Source organism: Marmota flaviventris, chromosome 11 (assembly GCF_047511675.1).
Source record: "Marmota flaviventris isolate mMarFla1 chromosome 11, mMarFla1.hap1, whole genome shotgun sequence".
Lineage (NCBI taxonomy): Eukaryota > Metazoa > Chordata > Mammalia > Rodentia > Sciuridae > Marmota > Marmota flaviventris.
The window spans coordinates 103,977,714-104,004,537 of NC_092508.1; the positions used below are offsets into that span (position 1 = coordinate 103,977,714).

The window sequence follows — 26,824 nt, forward strand, 5'->3', positions numbered from 1 at the left end:
ACTGGAGTGAGATGGTATCTTAGGGTGGTTTTGATTTGCATTTCTCTGACTGCTAGAGATGGTGAGCATTTTTTCATGTACTTGTTGATTGATTGTATGTCCTCCTCTGTGAAGTGTCTGTTCAGGTCCTTGGCCCATTTGTTGATTGGGTTATTTGTTATCTTATTGTTTAATTTTTTGAGTTCTTTGTATATTCTGGATATTAGGGCTCTATCTGAAGTGTGAGGGGTAAAAATTTGTTCCCAGGATGTAGGCTCTCTATTTACCTCTTACTGTTTCTCTTGCTGAGAAAAAACTTTTTAGTTTAAGTAAGTGCCATTTGTTTATTCTTGTCATTACCTCTTGGGCTATGGGCGTCCTATTAAGGAATTTGGAGCCCGACCCCACAGTATGTAGATCGTAGCCAACTTTTTCTTCTATCAGACGCAGTGTCTCTGATTTGATATCTAGCTCCTTGATCCATTTTGAGTTAACTTTTCTGCATGGCGAGAGAAAGGGATTCAGTTTCATTTTGTTGCATATGGATTTCCAATTTTCCCAGCACCATTTGTTGAAGATGCTATCCTTCCTCCATTGCATGCTTTTGGCCCCTTTATCAAATATAAGAAAGTTGTAATTTTGTGGATTGGTTTCTGTGTCCTCTATTCTGTACCATTGGTCCACCTGCCTGTTTTGGTACCGGTACCATGCTGTTTTTGTTACTATTGCTTTGTAGTACAGTTTGAACTCTGGTATCGCTATACCTCCAGATTCCCACTTCCTGCTTAGAATTGTTTTTGCTATTCTGGGTCTTTTGTTTTTCCATATGAATTTCATGATTGCTTTATCTATTTCTACAAGAAATGCCGTTGGGATTTTGATTGGCATCGCATTAAACCTGTAGAGAACTTTGGGTAATATTGCCATTTTGATGATGTTAGTTCTGCCTATCCATGAACAGGGTACATTTTTCCATCTTCTTCTATCTCTCTCCTTAGGGTTCTGTAGTTTTCATTATATAAATCTTTCACCTCTTTTGTTAGATTGATTCCCAAGTATCTTATTTTCTTTGAGGATATTGTGAATGGAGTGGTTTTCCTCATTTCCATTTCAGAAGTTTTGTTGCTGATATACAGGAATGCCTTTGATTTATGCGTGTTGATTTTATATCCTGCCACTTTGCTGAATTCATTTATTAACTGTAGCAGTTTCTTTGTAGACCCTTTTGGGTCTGTTAAATATATTATCATGTCATCCGCAAATAGCGATAATTTAAGTTCTTCTTTTCCTATTTTTATGCCTTTAATTTCTTTTGTCTGTCTAATTGCTCTGGCTAGTATTTCAAGAACTAAATTGAATACAAGTGGTGAGAGAGGGCATCCCTATCTTGTTCCAGATTTTAGAGGGAATGCCTTCAGTTTTTCTCCATTTAGGATGATGCTAGCCTGAAGTTTAGTATATATAGCTTTTACAATGATGAGGTAAGTTCCTGTTATCCCTAATTTTTATAGTGTTTTGAACATAAAGGGATGCTGTACTTTGTCGAATGCTTTTTCTGCATTTATCGAGATGATCACATGGGTCTTGTCTTTAAGTCTATTGATGTGGTGAATAGCATTTATTGATTTCCGTATATTGAACCAGCCTTGCATCCCAGGGATGAATCCTACTTGATCATGGTGCACAATTTTTTTTATATGCTTTTGTATTCGATTCGCCAGGGTTTTATTGAGAATTTTTGCATCCAAGTTCATTAGAGATATTGGTCTGTAGTTTTCTTTCTTTGAAGTGTCTTTGTCTGGTTTCGGGATCAGGGTGATGTTGGCCTCATAGAATGAATTTGGAAGAGCTCCTTCTTTTTCTATTTCTTGAAATAGCTTGAAAAGTATTGGTATTAATTCTTCTTTGAAGGTTTTGTAGAACTCTGCTGTATACCCATCCGGTCCAGGGCTTTTTTTGGTTGGTAGTCTTTTGATGGCTTCTTCTATTTCTTCCTTTGTTATTGGTCTGTTTAAATTGTGTGTGTCTTCCTGACTCAATCTGGGCAGATCATATGACTTAAGAAATTTATCGATATCTTCACTATCTTCTATTTTATTGGAATATAGGGTTTCAATATACTTTCTAATTATCTTCTGTATTTCTGTAGTGTCTGTTGTGATATTGCCTTTTTCATCCAGTATGTTAGTAATTTGAGTTCTCTCTCTCCTTCTCTTCGTTAGCATGGCTAAGGGCCTGTCAATCTTATTTATTTTTTCAAAGAACCAACTTTTAGTTTTATCAATTTTTTCAATGGTTTTTTTTGTTTCAATTTCGTTGATTTCTGCTCTAATTTTAATTATTTCTTGTCTTCTACTGCATTTGCTGTTGTTTTGCTCTTCCTTTTCTAGGTTTTTGAGGTGTAGTGTGAGTTCATTTATCTTTTAGCTTTCATAGTTGAGAGAGCTTTCTCAGAAAAAGCCCAAAGTATGAACAATAAAGAATTGATAAATCTGTATTAAAATAAAAGCTCCTGTGCAAATAAAGATATGACTTCTATTTCTGGCAGTAAAGGAGATTGTATGTTTAGAAAAAAAAAATCCTCCCATATGCAATAAAATTGCCAGATGAAATATTTTCAATATTTTTTGTTTTAATCTATTACTGATCTAGCATGGGGCGAAAAAGGATCTAGGAAGCCTAACTAGTAAGAAATGTTATGATCAGTTTCCAGTCCTTAAGTTTTCTAGCTTTTGCTTTGACCACATATAATATATGAAAATCAAAGTTTATTCAGGTTGAAAATAAAAGACCCAAAATTTTAAGTACTCAAAAAATTTTTGTACTCACAAAGTACAAATAAACAAAGAATAATGCCATTTACAATGGCAAAGAAAAACAAAACAAAGAATTTAAAAAACGAAAACTCTCTGTCTTGTCAGCTATATAATGTGGTTTGAAAATTCCAAGTGAAAAAATAAACTTAAAGTGTTTCTGGGATGATGGCGTCCACAAATTACTTGCAAAGAAAGTAAAATTTCGATTTCCAATTCAGGGATTGGCAAGAGTGAATACCAAAAAATAAAATAAAATAAATGACCCAAAGATATGCCATCTCCAAAAACCTCAAAAAGTATAATGATAAAGATAGGCTGAAAGTAAATGATGCGCCAAAAAAAAAATGCAATACAAACACTAATCAAAAAAAATGTCTGGGCTGGGCTGGGGCTGGGGCTCGATTCTCAGCACCACATAAAAATAAATAAAGATATAAAAATTATATAAGAAAATTTTTAAAAGTGTCTATATTAAAGTGAGATAAAGTAGACTTCAGAGCAAAAGTTTATAATAGAAACAAAGTGGAATTATAAATGACAAAAGGGCCAATTCACCACCAAGGACACAGCAATTCTAAGTATGGACCACCCCCCCAACCAAAAAAAATTGATATATATAAACATACACATTCATAAATATACATATTCATAAAGACAGAAATTGCAACAGGAAAGAAAAGAATTAAAGTTCAGATATAAACTATTATGTTTATTGATGTTACAAGGGCAACAAAACCATTCATATGGGTCAACAAATGGTTGTAGGATAAATGAATATCCATATACAAAAGAATAAAAATGGACCCGTATACCTCAACCCTATGAAAAATTAACTTCAAACGGATCTTGTACCTAAAATTAATATCTAGAACTATAAAAAGTCTTAGAGGAAGATATAAGAGTAAATCCTTGTGACCAGAACCAGGCAATTTCTTTTCAATATGACACTAAAGGCATGTGTGACAAAAGAAAAAAGGGACAAATTAGAATCAAAGGTTAAAACTGTTTCAAAAAATTCCACCAAGGAAAAAGATAACCAGCAGAATGGGGGGAAAAAATCTGCAAATCAAATACCTGATAAGTGACTTCGATCCAGAAAAAAAAATGATTCTTTTTTTTTTTAATAGTTGTCAACGGACCTTTATTTATTTACATGTGGTACCAAGAATCGAACCCAGTGCCTCTCACATACTAGACAAGCACTCTATCACTGAGCTATGACCCTATCCCACCGAGCTACGACCCAGCCCAGGATCCAGAAAGAATAATTCTTACAATAATAATAATTAAAAAATAATAATTATAAAATGGGCAAGAGACTTGAACAGCCTTTACCCTAAAGATGACCAACAGGCTGAAGCAAAAATTAAAGGTTATAGGACAGGAAAAAGAGAAAGCAGATACCAATCAAAGAAACCTGCAGAAAGTTTTTAAATTAAATAAAGCCAAATTTATAGCATTAAATGCTTATACTAGAAAAAATAAAGATTGCAAGTCAATAACCTAGGCTTCTACCTTGGGATATTTAAAAAGAGCTAAATTAAACCAAAGTAAGAGAAGAAAGAAAATAATAAGAACAGAAATTGATGCAACTAAGGAGTTAAATAATTGTAGGGTGATTTTACAAAATCAATAAAATTGATAACATACTAGCTAGAGAGTGAGTGAGCAGTGCTATCAGAAAAGAACTACAGACACTAACGAATACAGATTCTACAGATAAGAAAGGAATACTACAAAATATTGTATGTGCACTATTCAGATAAAATGTGACCATTTAGGTAAAATGGACCAATTTCTTAAGACACAAATTATCAAAGCTAGCTGGAAAAAAAAAATACACACCCCCACCCAAACACACATTATACCAAACATTTCAGAAGGAAATAATACCAATTCTATACCATTTTTTCCAGAAAACATAAGAGAAAGAAACATTTCCCAATTAATTTTGTAAGAGTAAAAGAAATTGAAGTTAAAGTGTAAAAGACCGGGTATTGTAAAGTTTCTAAGCTGCAAAGCCTGAGTTAAAATGTAAAGGACCAGGTATTGTTAAGTTCCTATGCTATACCGCCCAAACCTGAAATTCCTATAGCTGTTAAAACAATTCCCGGGACTGCCCAGTAAATATTCCCCCTGACCATCTAGTTGTTTAATAATCTAGGACCCTGTGCAGCTTGGCACGTAGGCATCTCAGGGCCCAAACCAATCAGTTTGAATGTACCCCCCTCTTTAGGAGTGAACTATCACCCCCGCCTGACCTGTTACCGCCAATGAATGTGCTAATCATGTTTAAGAATTGTTGTTTGATTTTCCCGCATCCCCAAAAAGTGTACTTAAGCACTGCTCAACCCCTGCTCGGGGCTCTGGGCCGCTCTCCCTTGTTGAGTGAGCATGGAGCCCCAACGCGCTGGATTCTTCTATAAATCCCCTTCTGCGGTTGCATGAGTCAGTCTCTTGGTGGTCTCTTCCTCCGTCGTTCGCCAGACCCTTACATTTGGTGTGTTGGCCGGGAATCGCGCAGCGCCGGACAAGGAGACCCCAACGGACTCTTCTGGGGGTAAATAAGGCGCCTCTTTTCTTTTTTCTTGCGATCGCTCAGCTCAGTTTGGTTTCAGTTTTCGGTTTAAGGGTTGGCTGAGTGGCTGCCGGCGGAGAGCGTGAGCTCCCCCCAGCGGTGGTGGACAGACGTGTCCTGAAGCCACAGGCCACGTCCCCAAGGGACGCCTTGGAGGACTTGGGGAGGGACGGATGTGCACTCATCAGGCGGAGGGACGGAGGAGCCCTCATCAGGTGACTCTGTTGCCAACCTGACAGGTCTTGCCGGCTACTTTTTTTCTCAGGTTGAGTTTACTGTCTGCCTTTAGGGTACTCGTGTTAAACGTTTTACTGTTTGTCTTTGTCTGTGTCACGTTTGTATTGTCCCTGTCTTTGCCTGAGTAACTCCCATTATGGGACAAAGCCATTCCACGCCTCTGTCCCTAACCCTTTATCATTGGACAGATGTCTGCTCAAGGGCCCAGAATCTTTCTTTTTCAGTGAAACGCTGAACCTGGCAGACACTCTGCGCTTCAGAATGGCCCACCCTCAGAGTTGAATGGCCCCCAGGAGGGTCCTTCCACCTCCGTCTAATGCGCAAAGTCAGAGATATTGTCTTTCAGCCGGGGCCGCATGGCCATCCAGATCAACAGCCATATATCTTATCCTGGCAGGACCTCTGTGAATTTCCTCCCACATGGGTGAAGCCTTTCCTTGTCCCAGCCCCCACTCCAACCCCTTCCCCCACCAGCCTATCACTCAAACCTTCTGCTCCTCCCCCTCTTCCCTCCATTCTCCCTGAGTCACAAGATTGTAGATCTTGGGTTTGTGAACAAACGGGAGCTGCATGATGGTCTTTGTGTGTCTTTTTGTCTGTGTCTCTGTTAAATGTGATGGCATTGTTTTACTTTGGATGGATGCAGAGTCCCAAACTCCAATTTGCCTTAAATGTGTGGAAATAACTTTAGCTAAATTTTAGCCTAAATTGTTCCTAGTATGCTTCTCTTGTAAGGGATCAAAAGTCAATAAAACCGCCAGCTTTTCTGTTCTCACCTTTTACACCCCTTTTAGCTGTGTTTTAAAGAACTTTGATAAACTTTACCCCCCTTTGTTAAGCGAGATTAGGGAAGCAGTGTTTTCTTTTCTTCCTGTAGTTGGCTTGAGCACACCCACTGCAGAGGGAAATGCCTGGGGACTAAGAACTTTGATATCTCGCTTTAACTTTTCTCAAAACCCTGTCCTCATTATTAAATTGGCATTAATTGGCTTTGGGGATGGGAACCGAATTTTCAGTCACAAATTTTGATACCCCAGAGGGGACTTTAAAGGAGTCCCCACTCTGCCTTCTTGGGGAAGCCTAGCACTCGAAACAACTGCAAGCAGAGGATGAACTTTTTGGGAGCTGACTACTGAAAAGTTAGGAGATATAGAGAGTGCCTAGTGCCTGGGGTCAGACCAAACCAGAGGAACTAATGCTGTAAGTAAAAGGTGGGACTAAGGGACTCCCAGCAGCTGCCAGAGCCATTTTGCTTTGGGGAACTCCCTCATTCCTTACCTGCACTTTAAGGATTACTCCACCTCTGTTTACTTAACAAAAGGGACAATGAATGCAGTAATGTGTTGATATTATGGATTGTTTCTTGGGGATGATCTTGACTGAATGTGTATCTAGAAGATGATTATTTATTGTAACAATCTGGTATCTGAATGGGTTTCTAAAGCATTGCACTATCTTGCAGTTAAAAGTTGGGTTTAAGCAATTGTTTAGTTTGATTTCAGATAGTTCATGCTAGAAAACTTAAATACTTAGGATTAAAAAAAATTAAAGAGTTTCAATTTTGAACTCGGTAGCCTGAGAAGATTTCACTAGGTGTTCCAGTGCATTAACTTGGGCAAGGATAATAAATTATGATATGGTATCTGTTCCCCTCAGTGTGTAAGATTTAGAAAAAAAAAAAAAGGTGCTAAATTAAAACGGTGGTCTGGCTTATTGAAATGACATTAATTAGCAACAGTCTTGGAAATTTTTAAAGCTTAATTTTGGATATACATGGTAGAACTTAGTACTACTTTAGGAACTTCAGAACCAAGAAAGTGACTTAATGATCCTAAAGAAATTTCTTCTGATGGTAGAGACCCTATTTTCAGTTTTGTGTGAGCAAGTTTTTCTAGTGTAGAAAAATGCAAAGGTATGAAATTTTGTAAATTGTATCTTAAAGTTGCATCATAATTTTCAACATCCAAACCTGGAAATTCTGACTTATAGTTAAAATGCCTTAGGAATGAGGTTTCTGCTCAGAATTCCAGTTTTCCCAGTTCCTTCCAGACCTCAGCCAGGACTTAAGTTGATATGCAAATAGAAGAAGCCTGGGGCATTCAGTAGGAGACAGATCTGAGGTCCAAGGGAAAAAAAAAAAAGAGAGAGTAAAAGTATCTTTTTACCTGAACTCAAACTAGACCAAACCAAAAAGTAAATTATATGGTATTTACTAATTACTGGCCAGTCATCTTTTTTAGGACTCTTGCTTTTCCTTAGATTCTGTTTTTTTTTTTTTTTGAGCTCATGATTTTGATCCTGCAGACGGGTTGGTGTTTTCTGATCAGTTCTATTTTTGATCAACTGTGGAGTTTTTAAACATTGCAATGGAGATTTCACCTAAAAAAAAAAAAAAAAAAAAAAAACAGCTACAAGGCCTTGTGTATGTGTGCACACTTGGGTTATATGTTGTATGTCTATATGTCTGTATGTGTATGTCCATATACCATGCAGTGATATGACAACTGACAGATGAGGAGCGCTCATGAAAAGTTAAAAAAATTTTTTAAAAAATGGATCCAAATATCTTTGATTCACGTGATTCAAATGGTTCAATTTAAATTGGGTTAACAGATAAAAGTAAAGATGTCTTTAAAATTAAGCTTATAAGTTTTTCTAGGTGTTCAAAAAGACCCTAATGAAATGTTGATGTCTATGAAATAATCTGCTTAAATTCAGAAATTTACAAGTATTGTTTCAAAATGTGAACAGAAGGAGGTTAACAGATGGAAAAGAAAAACTAGAAGGTTCTAGGCGTGGATTTAATAGAGGGAAAATGTGTTTCTGGATAAGAGAGTCTATGTGATTAAGTAATTAAGAGGGTTTAAGTACGTGATATAAAAAAGGTTTGTGTAAGTTGGTTATATGTGTAAGTTTTTGAACAAATAATCTTAGAGAAATTAAAGATTATACAACTATGGTTAAACAACAGCTGTTATTTTTCAATATTGTAATGTTAATTCTTTAAAAGCTAAACTTGGTTAATATAAAAACATCAATGCAATTATGGTAATACTAATGTTGTATGGTAATTTTAGGCTTAAAAGAAAAACATGTTGGAGATTTATTTATATCATTTGTGTTCTACAACTGGACTTGTTATCAATAAGATATGTAAAGTTCCATGTTACTTTTTACACTGAGATACAATTTAAATGTATTTTTTAAGTTAATGAGAGCCTAATCTGTGTAAAGGTTTTATTGTAAAACACAAAAGTACTTTGCTACTTTTCTACAAAAGGTTAGAAGTTTTCAGCCTTTAATTCATGTTTTAGATGTGATATTATGTTGTGTTAGCTAATGTTCATGTGAACTTGAGCAACAATTTATGTAGACTTTGTAAAATGATGTCTAAAAAGCAAAGATCAGCTTCAGAACTATAGTATTTAAGATTTATGAAGAGCCCCGCCTTACTTGAGATAAGGCTCTATGTCCCATCTCATGTAAAAGTGACTATGGAGGAAGTAGGCCAGATTCCAGTACATTTAAAGTTGTGTCCAAAAGTTGGTTTTTGTCACGATTGCCAGGATCTCAAACAAGGGATATACTCCACCAAAATTCAAGGTAGCTATTATGTGAACTAAATATGTTTTTACCCTAGTTAATTTTAGTTTGTAGTTTGCTTATAGATGGTCTAAGGATTGCCTGTTAATGTTTTAAAGAGGTACTGCTTTAAGAACACACAATCTGGGTCAATTTAAGATAAGGAGTTATCACCTACAGGATAGAGAGATAGACATTAAAGCCCAGTGCTCTTAATATAAGGCTGTTAACTTATTTGCTGGATGTTTAAGATTAAGTTCTAAAATTAAAGTTAAATTAAAAGGGCCAAAAAAACCAATATTTGGCTCTTGCCCTCAGAGTCAGTCTGAGTCAGGGAATAGGGGACTTCTCCAAAGAGCTTTGCAACTCGGGGCCACATAACTTCCCGATCAGGGAGATTAATGAGACCAGTGGAGGACAGAAAGCCAATCAGTGCATTTGCTGTGAAAAGGAGGGTCATCAGAAAAGGGAAACATCCCTGATGCTTCCAAGGGAAGCCACATGGTCAAGCAAGGCCTGAACCCATCCTAGCACAAATGGCACTAGCAGAACTGAGAAGCTGCTGTAAGTTCCCCGAGGACTCCCAGGGAAACTCAGCTGACTGTTAACAATAGATAGAAACAAAAGTCAGTTTGACTCGCTTCATCTTAAACACTTAGCAAAGACAGTCAAAGCCAAAGCACAGCTGTTCCTGGACATTTTAAATGATAATAATAGTTAAATGTAACTTCCATAAATAAGTAAACTGGAGGCTACAAAAGAGATTCTCAGACAGGAATGCCTGATAACTATTAAAAGGAACTGCCAGAGTAGTTTTTAGTTTAAGGCCCACAGATATTCCTAACCTACACAGGTAGGCTTGGTGTTTGCTAGTATGGTTATCCAGCCCTAAGTAACAGAATTAAAGGTTTCTCTATTAGACACAGGTCATACTAGTAAAAGGATTTTGCAAGATCAGATGACATTAAATTATTAGACTATATCTTAAGGGAAAGGACATCTGTAAACCTAAATGTTAATTGTTGTGTTTACATCCCTGACATTTCTGGCAAGGTGACAAATATCCTTAAAGATTTACATGCTCAGATGAAGCCATGTCCTCAGCAACTTTGTCATGGAAACAATATCTTAACTCCTGGTTCTTGGTACTTCCTGGTGGAAAACATTGTTAGTCTTTGTCTTTGCCATCATACTCATTGGCATATTCCTGTGCTATGGCATTTATTGCTGCATCAATATGGTTCCAGTACTAATGAATTCTTGTTTCTCTTATAGACCACCCATCACGCAAATGGCCCTCCAGCCTATTACTTCTCAATCGGACTTTTATCGTGGACCACTCGATAGACCCGATTTTACAGGGGGACTCCAAACTGCTTGCCCCACACCGTCCCTTTTCAGCCTGAAGAAGCCCGAAAGATCCTCTTCGCCCCCCTTCCTAACAGCAGTAAGGAGTTCCCAAATTAGAGGGGGGAATGAAGCCAGATTTAAAGTTAGGTAGTCAGTGTAGTTAGATAAATCGGGGTCTAATACCGAGTGAAATCTAAAATGGAGGCCATGCTGAGAATGATTCCAGGGAACACAAAATAACTCATGAAATGTGAAACCCTTCAATAATTATGATTCATTACTTTTAAGATTAAAAGTAGTCAGAAAAAGGAGTGGGGAATGTAAGAGTAAAAGAAATTGAAGTTAAAGTGTAAAAGACCGGGTATTATAAAGTTTCTAAGCTGCAAAGCCTGAGTTAAAATGTAAAGGACCAGGTATTGTTAAGTTCCTATGCCACACCCCCAAAACCTGAAATTCCTGTAGCTGTTAAAACAATTCCCGGGACTGCCCAGTAAATATTCCCCCTGACCATCTAGTTGTTTAATAACCTAGGACCCTGTGCAGCTTGGCACGTAGGCATCTCAGGGCCCAAACCAATCAGTTTGAATGTACCCCCCTCTTTAGGAGTGAACTATCACCCCCGCCTGACCTGTTACCGCCAATGAATGTGCTAATCATGTTTAAGAATTGTTGTTTGATTTTCCCGCATCCCCAAAAAGTGTACTTAAGCACTGCTCAACCCCTGCTCGGGGCTCTGGGCCGCTCTCCCTTGTTGAGTGAGCATGGAGCCCCAGCGCGCTGGATTCTTCTATAAACCCCCATCTGCGGTTGCATGAGTCAGTCTCTTGGTGGTCTCTTCCTCCGTCGTTCGCCGGACCCTTACAATTTAATGAGTGTAACATTAACCTGATACTAAAAGACAAAACATTACAAGAAAATAAAACTACATAATAACAACCCCAGTAAACACAGACACAAAAAATCTCAACGCAGGATTAGCAAAATCAAATCCAGCAAAATGTGAAAAGGATTATAGATCATGACCAAGTTCTGTTTAGTCTAGGAATGCAAGGCTGGTTCAACAATCAAAAACCGATCACTGTAATTCACTATACTAGGGAACTAAATAAGAACTTGAGCCAATGATCTTGAAGAAAAAAACATGATGAAATTCAACATCCATTCATGGTAAAAACTGTTGCTAAAGTAGGCACAGAAGAGAACTTCCTTAAATAGATAAAGGGCATCTACAAAACATCTTAAGCTATCATCATGCTCAAATGTAAAAGACTCAACACTTTGCTCCTAAATTGAAAACACAAGAAATATTTCCATTCTCTTCACTCCTATTTATCCCTTAGTGTAGCCAGAAAAGAAAGGAATGGGAAAAAAGGAAACACATTCCTTTTGAAATTAAAAGCAACTTCCTCATAACTGCTTTTATATCCTCAGGGTGAGGAAAAACAGGAAGGAAATTAAGACTGACTTGTTCTCTTGCTAAGCACAGCCTAGCTAAATCTACATATGTATAGCACTTGGCTTTAGTTTCTACAAGGCTTCTGTGGGTAAAGGGAGAAGCAAACTAGCTGCTTCTCCCCAATTTTATCAAACTGCATAAAATTCACTTTTTATGAGAGTGGCTGAATATGGGCTGCCTGTGAGAAGGAAAGTGGAAGGAAGGGAGAGAGAAAGGAAATCTGTATTTTCAAATACAATGTCTTATAAAAAATTCAATGGACTCTACACAAAAGGTCTTAGAATTTAGTTTAGGGAGTCAGTTACAAGGTCCATTTACAAAGTCAACTATATTTCCATATATAAGTAATAAATGGAAATCTAAGTTTTAAAAATGATAATAGAATATAATAAAACCCACTTAGGTATAAATCTAGCAAAATCTGATCAGGATCAAGATGCTATAAACTCATACACTAATCAAATAAACAAATAAGGCAACATGCCATGTATATGGATCAGATGACACATTATTGCTAAGATACCTATTCTCTCTAAATTGATGTATAGGTTCAACAGAATCAATTCTCAACCTGAATCCCAGTAGGATTTGTTGAAGATATAGAAAATCTGATCCTAAAATATATATGGAAAGAAATAGGTACAAGGTAAAAGTTATTAGGTCAAGGTTATCTTTTGGAAAAGAAAAATAGATTTGGAGAAAAAAAGTGGTAGATTTACATTACCTAATTTCAAGAATTTGCATAAGTATAATCAAGACATGGGGTTTTAGAAAGAGTAAATACACAGATCAGGGAAACAGAACATAAAACACACAAATGGACCCATGCAAATCCAGAGGTCACCAAAATATGGCTCAAAGCCCAAATCTGGCATTTATTTTTAGTATAGCCCTTGAGGCCAAGTTCTAACATTTCTAAGGGGTTGTTAAAAACAACAACAAAGAACAACAGGCAACAGATCATTTTGGGTGCTCAATGCCTAAAATACTTACGTAATCTTTTATAGAATTTGTCAGACCATATAAAAAATAGACTTCAAATGGATCATAGATCTAAATGTGATACGTAAACCATGAAACTTTTACAAGGAAACATATGAATTCCCTCACCTCTCACTGGAAATCAAACCTAAGGCATCAGGCATGTTATGCAAGTGTTCTACCACTGAGCTAAACACCCAACTCTAAGGAAAATGTATTTTATTGGTGCATTATAGTTGAATATCATGGGATTCGTTGTTTACATTCGTACATGCACACAATGTAACAAAATAATTGAGCCAATATAATTTCCCAGCATTTCCCCCTTTCCTCCCCTCCTTCCTGCCCTTGGTCCCTTTTTTCTCCTCTACTGATCTCACTAGGACTTTCATAAGACCCCACCACCACCTTTCTTTTATTTTCTTTTTACCTTGGTTTCAAGAAAGAGTTTTTCTTTCTTTCTTTAAAAAAAAAAAAAAAAAAAAAAAAAAAAAACCACTTAATGTCTCATGGCTATAAATGTATTTTTCTCAGAAAATCCCCTTTTCTTTTTCTTTTTTGATTCGAGGATGAGTCTTTTGTTTATTTTCTTTCCTTTTTTTCTCTTCCTTTTTTCCTGTACATCCATGTTCACAGCAGTATTAATTCACAATTGACAAAAGAAGAAAATAAATAACCTAGGGTCTATCAACAAAAGGATGGATAAACAATATGTGATAATAAACACATGGAAAATTATTCAGGAATAAAAAGGCAAATTCATAGGGATGGAAAAGTAGAATTGAGGTTATTATGGGCTGGGAAAAATTAGTATTTATAGAATGGGTACAGAATTTGATGAAAAAGTTAAGAAAATAGATAACGGTGATGGTTGTACAACACTGTAAATATACTCAATACCACTGTATTGTACTCTTTAATTTAAATGGTCAATGTTATGTTGTGTACAAAAGAAATAATTTTTTTGTAGGGGGCAATGCTAGGGATTGAACTTGGGGCCACATGCATGCTAGGCAAATGCTCCAACTGGGCTACACCCTTAACCCCTTAAAACGTGTTTAAAGATTTTTTTTTAAATGAGCCAAAGAATTGAACAAAAGTTTAAAAGGTTATATCATAGGTGATGGTGACACTAGGAGAAACAAAGACTAAAGTTCAATGGGGAGATGACAATGATTTTAGGATCTGATAAATGTGAATACAGGTTATTTACTGCAATCTAACAAGCCACATCAAAACAGTATGTTAAAATGGTATGTTAATAACTTCCTAAGTTCACTTAATTAAGTCTCACTCAATGAATTTCATATGGAGCAGTAACATGGTCAGGAATCGCCTCAGAGGTATCTTCACTCACATGTCTAATATCTAGGCTGGGATTCCTCAGCCATCTTTTTCTCTATATGCCATCTACCTGGGTCTCCACCAGTGTGGACTCAAGGGAGTCAGCCTTCTTAACATTGCAGCTAGACGCACTCCCAGAATGAGTTAACCACAAGACAGCTGCAGAAGCTGAACAATATATTCTAACAAACCCCAGAAAGTCCTCTAACATCTCTTCCAATAGATTCTATTGTGCAAGAAATCACAAAGGATCATACATACCCTCTCACTCTCTTGGCCAAAAAAACCAAACAAACAAAAAAACTTACAAAAAATTAAATGTAATCTTAAAACCACTGTAAGTTTCTTTGGGATGTCTTTGGAGTTTCAAGTTATAGAAAGATATCAAGACTGAGGGCTGGGATTGTGTGGTTTAGTGATAGAGCACTTGCCTAGCATGAGTGAGGCAATTGGGTTTGTTACCCAGCACCATAAAAAGAAGAAAAAAAAAAAAAAAACCTAAATAAACAAAATAAAGTTATTGTGTCCAACTACAACTAAAAATATATATTTTTAAATAAATGACAATGGAATGTATTATAATTCATATTACACATATACAGCACAATTTTTCATATCTCTGGTTGTATATAAAGTATATTCATACCAATTAATGTCTTCATACATGCACTTTGGATAATGATGACCATCACATTCCACCATCATCGCTAACCCCCTGCCCCCTCCTTTCCCCTCCCACCCCTCTTCCCTATCTAGAGTTCATCTATTACTCCCATGCTCCCCCTCCCTACCCCACTATGAGTCGGTCTCCTTATATCAGAGAAAACATTTGGCATTTATTTTTTGGGGATTGGCTAACTTCATTTAGCATTATCTTCTCCAATTCCATCCATTTATCTGCAAATGCCATGATTTTATTCTCAAAATTTTATTGCTGAGTAATATTCCATTGTGTATATATGCCACATTTTTTTTTTTATCCATTCATTTACTGAAGGGCATCTCGGTTGGTTCCAGAGTTTAGCTATTTTTTTTTTTTTTTAGCTATATTGTGAACTGTGCTGTAAAATATTTTTTAATAATGAAACATAAAAAAGGAGAAAGATATCAGGACTGAATATAATAGATATGATAATCTTTAGTAACTGAAAAGAATGAAAGTAAAAGAAACAAAAATCAATGGTAAATCTTCAAGGAACATTAAAATACAAGGAATAGGTGAGGCAGATCCAGAATGTGATTGGAGAAGAGAACAGAGCTTTTTTGAAGTAAGGAGAGGTTAACGGTTGTAAAACCTTCTAGAGGACAAACAAAATGAGCCCTGATAAACTGATGAATTTCTTAACTAGATAATAATCAATGAGGAAGCAGTTTGGGTAGAAGAATGAATATTGAAGCAAGATTGCAATATTTACATGCTTGATGACAAAGTATGACTTTGTTATATTCTCCCCCCAAAAAGTACCATGGAAGTGGGTGAGAGGTAAACAAAAAAATAAAATAAAAAACTGTTTTGGTTCTGGGGTTCTGAACCCAGGGTTGCTTTACCACTAAGCTATATCTCCATCCCTTCTTATTTTGAGACGGATCTTGCTAAGTTGCTAAGGCTGGCCTCAAACTTGTGATCTTCCTGCCTCAACCTCCAGAGTTGCTGAGATTCCCTGAGCCACCACACCCAGCCCAAAATATAAAATCTTTATGTTAATGCAATGTGATTTCAAATTGTATTACATATAACTACCCATTTCTTAATTCTTTTTAAGAAAAAATAATTTTTTAAGGAAAACCAATTTGCTGTTTAAAAGTGTTTATACCTTCGGTTAAATGAGATAGACTGGACATGTCTACTTATTCTTTCCTGAAAGCCCATTTGTTTGTGGAAAAAAAGAAAGCTGTTAAAACCACAAGAACAACAGAGGAGAAGATATCAGAGATATTAACACACTCCAGAAGATGGAAATAACATCAAAGAGACAGCAGAGCTAATTCAAATATCCACAAAGAATACCAACAAGAAGCAAATCCAACAGAAAAGCCCCCAATAGAGACACAAGTATCAAGAAAAGGCAGGATAAAGCACAAGGCTAAAATAGTAAGGGAAGTAAGTGGTTGAAATCTATGCACAAATCAGTTATATTCTTTGGTTCTCAATTGCATTCATTTGAACAAAATGACTATACCTCAAAGGTCAAGTAAGACAGACTACGTCACAGATCAAGTATAGAGCAGAACAGAATGCAAATCTTGTCCTTCAGATCCTATGGCCCATGCAGTTTTTACTATACTATGCTGTCTCCCTACACCACAGTGCTTCCTGTCTCAGTTATTTGTACAGCATTTTAAGTCTTAATTTTTACATCACTTTATGCTTAGATTATCTGTTTGTGATATCTAAATAGCCTACAATCCAGGACTACATAAATCTAGACAGGTATCCTAGAATCTATCCTCAATACCTAAAATCCAGGGACAGATCTATTTAGTTCTTTGCAGAACCAGTGTTTTTTCCGCATGAGGTATTCTAATAAAGAAAAATGCAAATTATCCCATAGTGATTCAAAGTTGAATGATATCAATAAATATTGACATGGGCTAGGGATATAGCTTGATGGTAGAGTACTTGTCTACCACAAAAATAAAGAAAAAAATAATATATAGTAAGTCGTTAAAAATTACCACTAAAATTAAGTATTAAATTTATTAAGTACCTATCTATCTCCAAATCCATTACTTGGGGAAAAAACAAAAATAAGCAAACTTAAACAACTTGTTAGAACAGCCAAAACTATAAGCTTTAAAGCATATCATAAACAAACCAAAGGAAGCACCAAAAGGAAATGCCTGCACATTCAGAAAAATTTTATCATAACATTAGTAATTCCTCATATATAACACCTGTTGCTTTTCTTTGTGGAAACTAAACAAACTGATACAGAAAAAATTGTGTGTAGAATTCAAAAGACTAATGAAAAAGTAGTCCTAACACATTACTAAGAAAAATAACTTTCTGGGCACAGAGGCACACACCTGAAATTCCACACACTTGGGAGGCTAAAATAGGAGGATTGAGAGTTCGAGGCCAACCTTAGCAACTTAGTAAGAATCTGTCTCAAAATAAAAAGGGCTGGACATGTAATCCCCAATGCTATCAAAATAAGGAAGGAAGGGAGGGAGGGAGGAAGGGAGGGAGGGAGGGAGAGAGGGAGGGAAAAGCTGAACCAATAAATATCTAATTTGCAGACAACAGATAATAACCTATGCAGGGCTATGATAGTTGGGAGAAAAAAAACTGAATGAATCTAGTTCCACACTGGTTTTCACCTTGAGGGTATTTTCCAATAACTTTATAGAGAAAGAAAGTCCAAGTACCAAGTAGCAAGCAGTCTTGCTATGATGAGAAAATGAGAATTAATGTTTGTGGCTACTAAGGCAGCTGGGTGACCAGGTGAGGGCAAGACAGATGTCTCCACCAATGGGCATATGGACAGACTATATTTTCCTAACAAGTCCACAGCAGTATTTCTGATCACATGATCCTCCAGAACCTTGTCACTTTTTTCAAAAGACAGCACATTTATCTTTCTTTTACTGTGAGTGTGCCTTTTATGAAAACTTTAACAAGCAAAATATGGGGAAAATAACATTACAAGACTTCCAAGCGTCAGCTAAGAAAAGGTAATATGGCTACAGTCTCTCTTTCTCTCTCTCTCTTTTTTTTTTTTTTTTGGTTCCTGGGATTGAACTTGGGGGCACTTGGCCACTGAGCCACATCCCCAGCCCTATTTTTGTATTTTATTTAGAAACAGGGTATATCACTAAGTTGCTTAGCACCTTGCTTTTGCCGAAGCTGGCTTTGAACCCATGATCCTCCTTGTTTCAGCCTCCCGAGCTGCTGGGATAACAGGCATGCATCACCACGGCCAGCCAGTCTGACTTTTTATGTAAGAGTGCTCACCCTTGGAAACCAGCTACTGTGCTATGAAGCAGCCCAAGGTAAACAAAGTGGTCATATATAGGTGCTTCAGTACCAGCTGAGGTTTCCCTGTTTGTGGATAGTCTCCAGCCTTTGAGTCTTCCAGCTGAGGCCTGACATATAATGGAGCAGATAGAGCATTCATGTGTGAATCCCCCAAATAACAAACAGAATTCCTGGGGATAATAAATGGTTGAGTTTTTTATTGTTGCTGTTTTTGGTACCTACTTGAAAGGCTGAGGCACTTAACCACTGAGCCACATCCCTGGCCCATTGTTTGTTTGGTTCTTTTTTGGGGGGGTAGGGGGCGGTGGACAAGGTCTTGCTGATAATTTGATAATTAAAGTTATCAAAAGAAAAATTATGCTGGATGGGAAAAACAGAGAATCCTTTTATGATACTATGAAACAAATACAAACTATAAGTTAAAATGAAAACAAAATATTAACTAATATCAACTTACAACAAAAGTATTTTTAAGTTTATGACCCTCAACTAGCAAGCTAGTTAGGGATTTGAGACCTCGATCCTGGTTTTCTAATTCTAATGAATTAATATCAGGAAAAAGAGTAGCATTTTTTATACCAGTTGTTTGATACTTAAAGAGTTTCCATTAATCAGAAATTTTTACAAAGCAAAATTTCCTTCATTTCATAATATTTTTGCATAGCAACCTATACTCCAACTATCTATTAGTAGATGATAGAATAGAAATAAAAATTAGAAGTTCAACATTTTAGAAAAGACATACTGAATTGTTGTATATACTAAAAATATCTCAAATGTGCCTTTCATCAATCTGCAGTCTCTTTTCTGATGTGAAATGGCTTGGAATTTAGGATAAATTAGCAATTCTGCTGTACAGTAATATATAACAGTTTGAGCTTAAGAAACCGATAAAGATGAGCATTTTCAATCACTCAGAAGAAAACAGCTATGTCATAGTGAAGACTTGGAAATGAGTAATTCCAGTTTAAATATTAATATTAAAAACTATTATTTTCATAATATTAAATTTCAGGGTGTGATAACAGTACTATATTAATTCAGGAGTCTCTTTGGATGCTAGAGTACTATGGATGAAATCTACTACTTTGAGACAGTTTGGGGGGAAAAAAAAAGCAAATGTGCAAAATGTTAATATAAGTTCAACACAGTAAATCCTTTTATGATATTCTCAAACATGTTGGTAAAGGGCATGGGGTATTTATTGTACTATTTTTTAAATTCTTTCTTTATGTTTAAAATTTTTAAAATAAAAAGGGGGGAATGCATCCTTGTTTGTATATCAATATGTGTACAAGAATGTTCAGTGCAAAGCCCAAAGTAGAAACAATCCAAATATATAAACAATAAATTGACAAGCAGATAAATAAATGGATAAACTGTGACATATTCATACAAAAGGCAATTGTCTAGCAATGAAAATGAACTATTATTATTAATACCACATGGATGAAACTCACAAGTAACAATGAGCAAATGAAGCTAGACACAAATTGCATAAATAAATATTAAGATAATACTCAGTTAAGAGCAGGAATATCAATTATCTTTATTTAGCAAAAGTTTTACAGATAGTTCAAGAAAGACTACAATGGAAACATATAAGTTATGTTAGAGAACAAATTCCATTCAGGTACCTTCAACCACCCACATACTATTTCTGGTTTGTTAACAGTGTTCAGTGGGCAAGATTTTTTTAAAACACCCAATTTGAATGAGAACACATACCTAACACAAACCTGTATCAAAGAATTTCATATCTGAATAATTTCATATCTGAATAATTTTTCAAACTACACAACTTAATGATTCTAGTTTTAAAATACATTTAAATTCAGACTAAAAAATAGTTATGATGATGATAATGATGATTCGAAGAAGAAAAAATAATATACTTACATTAACTTTGAAAGCTTGTACAGTGTTATCCAGAAGAAGGATGTTGCAAACCACCTCTGTATTCTGTCTGTCTCGGGCCAACTCTGATGCTCGTACATTGTAGGTTCTGCCAGCAGGCAATCGGAAACGTGAGGTCATTACTGTCCACACAAGATCTAAGTTTAAAAAAAAATCACCAAATAAAAGGACTGTGGAAGACACAATGTTGTTTAAAAGATAATTGTTATTTTTTTAAATTAAAACTTAGGAAACTAACAAATTTTGAAACATTAGGATAAGAACTGTAGGTATAAAAAAATAGATATATACACAAATATATATTTCATCATCTAAACAAATATTTATTGCCTTAAAAAGGCTTTATTTTTAACTGCTCCAAAGAGAATTCAATATTCTAAAATTTCAGGAAGTCACATTCCAATTTAAAATACATAAATAAGGGAGAGGGTAATGCCACCTCAGGAAGTTGAATGTTATTCATTGATGCAAGTATTTAAAATCATTGTAGAATGACAAAAGGTAAGATAACTTTTAGGCCATTCCCTAGAAAACTTAAGATTTTAGGAAAACATGGGAGGTTTTCTTTGTTTTTAAATATAACAATAACCTTCATTTTAACTATCCTCAAACTTAGTCCTTACAAAATAAAAACTAGGTTGGGGTTGTGGCTCAGTGATAGAACGCTTGCCTCGCACACGTGAGGTACTGGGTTCAATCCTCTGTACCATATAAAAATAAATAAGTAAAGATGTTAAAAAAAACAAAACTAAATAGAAAACTTAAGCCTACCAATCTTTGCTTCTGAATTTTTACCTAAGAAAACAGGAAAAACAGAATGTCTATAGAAGAACAGAAATCATAATGATATCAACTACATGTTAAGACAATGAAGCTGCAGCTCCAATGTTCTGGGGGGAAAAAATAATAGAAACACAGGCTTTTATATCCAGAAAACTAACATTCATGTTAGAGAAAACTCAAAACATTTTTCAGATATTCCTTGATTCAACATTTAAAATTCATAAAATTTTTACCTTAAAATTAATTAGATAAACTAAAGTAGGAAGAAATGTTAAGTATTTAGAAGTTTTAATATGGGTAAAGAAAAGTAGTAAGCAATGTGAAAATGAGTAAATAAAATAGTAATAATAAAAAAAGAAACATTTCAAATCAGTGGTATTCATTTAAAGTTGATTTCTATTCATGTCAATAGGTAAAAGCTGAAAGTAAAAGTCAACATTATGAAACAAAGAACTGCAGACATTTTATCTTCACAGTCTGTGTTTATAATATATAACTAAACGAAGGATGTTCTTTTCCATTACAGGGAGTCTGACAATTAACTGGCATGACCAAAAGGGTCTTCCCACCCAACCCCCACAAGAAAGCTTCATTCCAATTCAAATTATACGAACTTCCAAATAGCCACTCTAGGCTGTCCATGGTTTATTATGTTAACTAATCAGTGAGAGAGAGAGCCCAAAGGAATAATAAGTGATCTTTGTTTCTGAAACAGAAGCCAAAAAACACCACATAACTAAGTTATCTGGGTAGAATGTGTATCATCTGCCCTCCAACTGCAGGAAGATGCACACAGCTGCAGGAAGATGCCCACCAGCTTGGGAACACCCATCAACCACCTATATAAGCTACCTGGATCAAATTCCCCTTAAGAAGGGTGTTAGACACATGATTCCCCTTTCTTCTTGAGTCAGTTTTTCAGTCAAGGTCAACTTCCTTGCCTCAACATCTTTTGTCCCTCAGCTAAATTAGCTGATCCTGAGGGACCAGGTAGACTTTACCTCCAGTAATAATTATATAAGTATAAAAGTAATATGAGAAATAGTTTTAGCATGTTAAGATTCATTAACTACATAGGCAGAATTAATACTGTCAAAATGGGCATATTACCAAAAAGCACTATACGTGCAATTTCAATCAAAATCCCAATGACATTCCTCATAGAAATAGAAAAAGCGTCATAAAATTCATCTGGAAAAATAAGACTCAGAATAGCTAAAGCAAGAAGAGTGAAGCAGGTGGCATCACTATAGCAGACCTTAAACTATACTACAGAGAAATAGTAACAAAAACAGCATGGTATTGGCACCAAAATAGACTGGTAGACCAATGGTACAGAATAGAGACTAACCCACATAATTACAGTTATCTTATATTAGACAAAGGTGCAAAAAACATACATTGGAGAAAAGATAGCCTCTTCAACAAACAGTGCTGGGAGAACTGGAAACCCATATGCAACAAAATGAAATTAAACCCCTATCCTCACCATGCACAAAACCCAACTCACAGTGGATTCAGGACCTAGGAATTAAACCAGAGACCCTGTGTCTAACAGAAGACAAAGAAGGCCCCAATCTCTGTCATACTGGACTAGGACCCTACTTCCTTAATAAAACTCCTATAGCATAAGAATTAAAATCAGTAATTAATAAATGGGATGGATTCAAACTAAAAAGCTTCTTCTCAGCAAAAGAAACAATCAGCAAGGTAAATAGAGAGCCTACAGCTTGGGAGCAAATTTTTTCCCCTTGCACATCAGAGCACTAATCTCTAGGGTATATAAAGAAATCAAAAAGCTGAACACCAAAATAACAAATAACCCAATCAATAAATGGGCCAAGAAACTGAACAGACACTTCTCAGAAAGTGATATACAACCAACTAACAAATATATGAAAAAACGTTCAACATCTCTAGCTATTAGAGAAATGCAAATAAAAACTCCAGTCAGAATTGCAGCTATTAAGAATACTAACAACAACAAGTATTGGCGAGGATGTGGGGAAAAGGGCACACTCATACATTGCTGGTGGGACTGCAAAATGGTGCAGCCAATATGGAAAGCAGTTTGGAGATTCCTTGGAAAACTTGGAATGGAACCACCATTTGACCCAGTTATTCCACTCCTTGGTCTATATCCAAAGGAATTAAAAACAGTAGACTACAGGGACATAGCCACATCAATGTTTATTACAGCACAATTCACAATAGTTAAACTGTGGAACCAACCTAGATGCCCTTCGGTAGATGAATGGATAAAGAAAATGTGGTATTTATACACAACAGAATATTACTCAGCAATACAAGAGAATAAAATCATAGCATTGGAGAATATAATGCTAAGTGAAGTAAGCCAATCCCAACAAAACAAATGCCAAATATTTTCTCTAATATAAGGAGGGTGATTCATAGTGGGGTTGGGAGGGGAAGCATGGGAGGAATAGACAAACTCTAGATAGGGCAAAGGAGAGGGAGGGGAAGAAAGGGGGCAAGGGGTGTAAAAAAGATAGTGGAATGAGATGGATCTCATTACCCTAAGTACATGTATGAAGACAACAAATGATGTGAATATACTTTGTATACGACCGAGATATGAAAAAATATGCTCCATATGTATAATATGAAATGTAATGCATTCTATTGTCATATATAACAATTTAGAATAAAAACATTTTTAAAAAAGAAATAAAAACTCTACTCCAAAAAAAGAAAAAATTAGGGCTGGGGTTGTGGTTCGGTGGTAAAGCTCTTGCCTCGAACCTGTGAGGCACTGGGTTTAATACTCAGCACCACATGAAAATAAATAAGGTATTGTGTCCATCTACAACTAAAAATATTTTTTTAAAAAAGATTCTTATCAAAGTACATAAATGCATTCTACTGTCATGAATAACAAATTAAAACAAATTAAAAAATTATACAAAGATTCACCAATTAAAAGTCAGCCATTAGCAAAGGAGGGGAAAAAAAAAACAAAACAAAACCATGATTCAAATTGTAAGCTGCCTCCAAGAAACTCTCCACAAATTTAACAATATAGGCAAGTGGAAAGTGCAATTATGGGAAAAGACATATCAAGGAAACATTAATACACACAAACAGGAGTGCCCATATGGACATCAGATAAAGTTGAATTCAGATTTAGAACAATTAATTCTTGGGAACATGTAGGGATAGTACATAATGATAAAAGTGTCAATTCACCAGGACACAGCAATCCTAACTGTGAATGTACCAACAGAGCTCCAGAATTTTTGAAGCAAAAACTGTAGAACTGAAATAAAAACCAGAAATCCATTATTATACATAAGTACAATAGTCTGACACATAAAATGGACAAATTTCTAAAAAAGCACAAAATGCAGAATTTAACCAATATAAAAGATAATTTAAACAGCTCTGTTACTATTTTAAAATTTGAATTTATAGTTTTAAAACTTCCAATAACTCTTCAGACCCAGATGGCTTCACTGGAGGATTATACCAACTACTTAACAAAAAGTTAAAACCACTTCTACACAATCTATTCCAGACAGCAAAAGAGGAAAGAACACTTCTCAACTAATTTTATGGGACCAGTATTATCCTGTGAATTAACAGAATTTTTTAAAAATCACAATATTTCCAATCAAAGCAGAAAAGCATGACAAAATCCACCACCCATTCATGATAAAAATTCTCAAAATCTAGAAATAAAGGGAACCTTCTTCAACATAATTAAAGATGTCTACCAAGAAAAAAAAAAAACCCTACAGCTAGCATTACACATAATGATTCGCTAAAACCTGAATGTCTTCTCCCAGGAACAAAACAAGGATGGGAGTTTGCTCTCACCACTTGACTCAACTTAAAGCTGTAAGTCCTAACCAGGGCAATAAAGTAAGGGGGAAAAGCATAAACAGGAAGAAATAAAACTTACTATTTGCAGATGACATGAAGTCTATGTAGAAAACCTCAAGGAATCTACAAAACACTTGAAGTAGTGAGTTTAGCAAGGTCACAGGATACACTAACATACAAAAATCAACTTCATTTGCTTCTACTGGAAACAAATATGGAGTCAAATTTAAAGTGTAATCCCATTTCAACTACTAAACAAAAAATTTTAAAAAATTAAGTGTAAATCTAACAAAACACAGAAATTCTATGCTAAAAACTAAAAAAAAAAATGTTGACAAATATCAAAGATCTATATAAATAGAGAGACATAATATGTTCATGAATTGGAAGACTCAATATAATAAAGATGTCGATTCTCTCCAAATTCCCAGTAGGCTTTTTCTGCAGATAGAGATTATTCTAAATTTATATGGAAAAGCAAAGGAAATAGCTGCGCATGGTGGCACACACCTGTAATCTCAGTGACTCAAGAGGTTGAGGAAGGAGCATCACAAGTTTGAGGCCAACCTCAGCAACTCAGTGAGACCCCGTCTCAAAACTGAAAAAGGGCTAGTGATGTGGCTCAATGGTAAACACCCTGGGTTTAATTGCCAATATGGGGGAGGGGGGGGAAGAGCAGGGAAGCAAAGCAATCAGAATAGTTAAAAAAGAAAATTATTTTGAAAAAAAGAAAAAAAAAAAAAAAGGGAACAACTCTACTCCTACCCCAAATAAGAACAAAGTAGGAATCATCACTCCCAGATTTTATGATTTAATGTGTAGCTATAGTAATCAAGACTGTAGTAATAGCAGCAGAGATACACGGGTCAGTGAACTAAAATAAGTACAGGCAATTGATTTTTAACAAAGGTACAAAAGCCATTCAATGAAGAGATGCCATTTTTAACATACAGTGCTGGAAAAGTTGGCTATACCCAAAATAAAAAAGGAGCCTCAACCTAAACCTCATAGCGAAAATTACTCATTGAATCAAATTTACATTTAAAACCTAAAACTGCAAAACTTCCAGTAGAAAACATTGCCCTCTCCCTGCTAAAAATAAAAAAAAAGCCAGGTGCAGTGGCACAAGCCTGTAATCCCAGCAGCTCAGGAGGCTGAGGCAGGAGAATCACAAGTTCAAAGCCAGCCTCAGCAAAACCAAGGTGCTAATCAACTCAGTGAGACCCTTTCTCTAAATAAAATACAAATTAGGGCTGGGGATGAGGCTCAGTGGTCAAGTGCCCCTGAGTTCAATCCCCAGTGGCCAACCCTACCCCCCACCGCCACCAAAAAAAGAAAAACATGAAAAAATCTTCAGTACCTACACTTGGTGAAATGTCCTTAGATGTGATACCAAAAGCATGATTCATAAACGTTAAAAAAAAAAAAAAAAACCTGACAAACTGGGTATTTCATCAAAACTTCAAAATTCTGCCAGGCATGGTGGCGCATGCCTGTAATTCCAAGGATTGGGAGGCTGAGGCCCTAAGCAATTCAGTGACAAATCTAAATAAAATATTTTAAAAGGGCTGGGAATGCGGCTCAGTGGTTAAGGACCCCTGGGTTTAATTGCGGGTACTCCCCCTGAAAAAAAAAAAACCTTTAAAATTCGGTGCAAAAGACATTAAGAGGACAAAAACTTTGAAACTACAGACTATGAAAAATTTTTATAAATTACTTATCTGACTAGTATCTAGAATATCTAATGAACTCTCAAAGTGCAATTATTAGAAAACAAATAGAAAATGAGCTAAAAACATGAAGAGACATTTCAAATAAAATATTCAGATGCCAATTAAGTACATAAAAAATGTTCAATATCATTAGAGAAATGAAAATTTAAGATTATGATATATCATTTATATACTTATGTGAGTAGTAAAATATAAAATAAATAATGACAATTTTACAAAGATGCAGGAAAACTGGATTTCTCTAAC

The 26,824-nt window shown here is 35.6% G+C and overlaps 1 protein-coding gene across 5 annotated transcripts in view; it reads right to left on the reverse strand.

The window, feature by feature from the left end:
- The window catches only part of Ptpn4 (protein tyrosine phosphatase non-receptor type 4), a 176,770-nt gene that overhangs the window by 115,463 nt on the left and 34,483 nt on the right, over positions 1 to 26,824 (reverse strand). For all 5 annotated transcript variants that reach the window (XM_071619272.1, XM_071619275.1, XM_071619276.1 and 2 more), the window contains exon 2: positions 20,202 to 20,356. In XM_071619272.1, coding sequence (XP_071475373.1) covers positions 20,202 to 20,339 — 138 coding nt within the window. In that variant the 5' untranslated portion in view covers positions 20,340 to 20,356. The remainder of the gene's footprint in view (positions 1 to 20,201; positions 20,357 to 26,824) is intronic.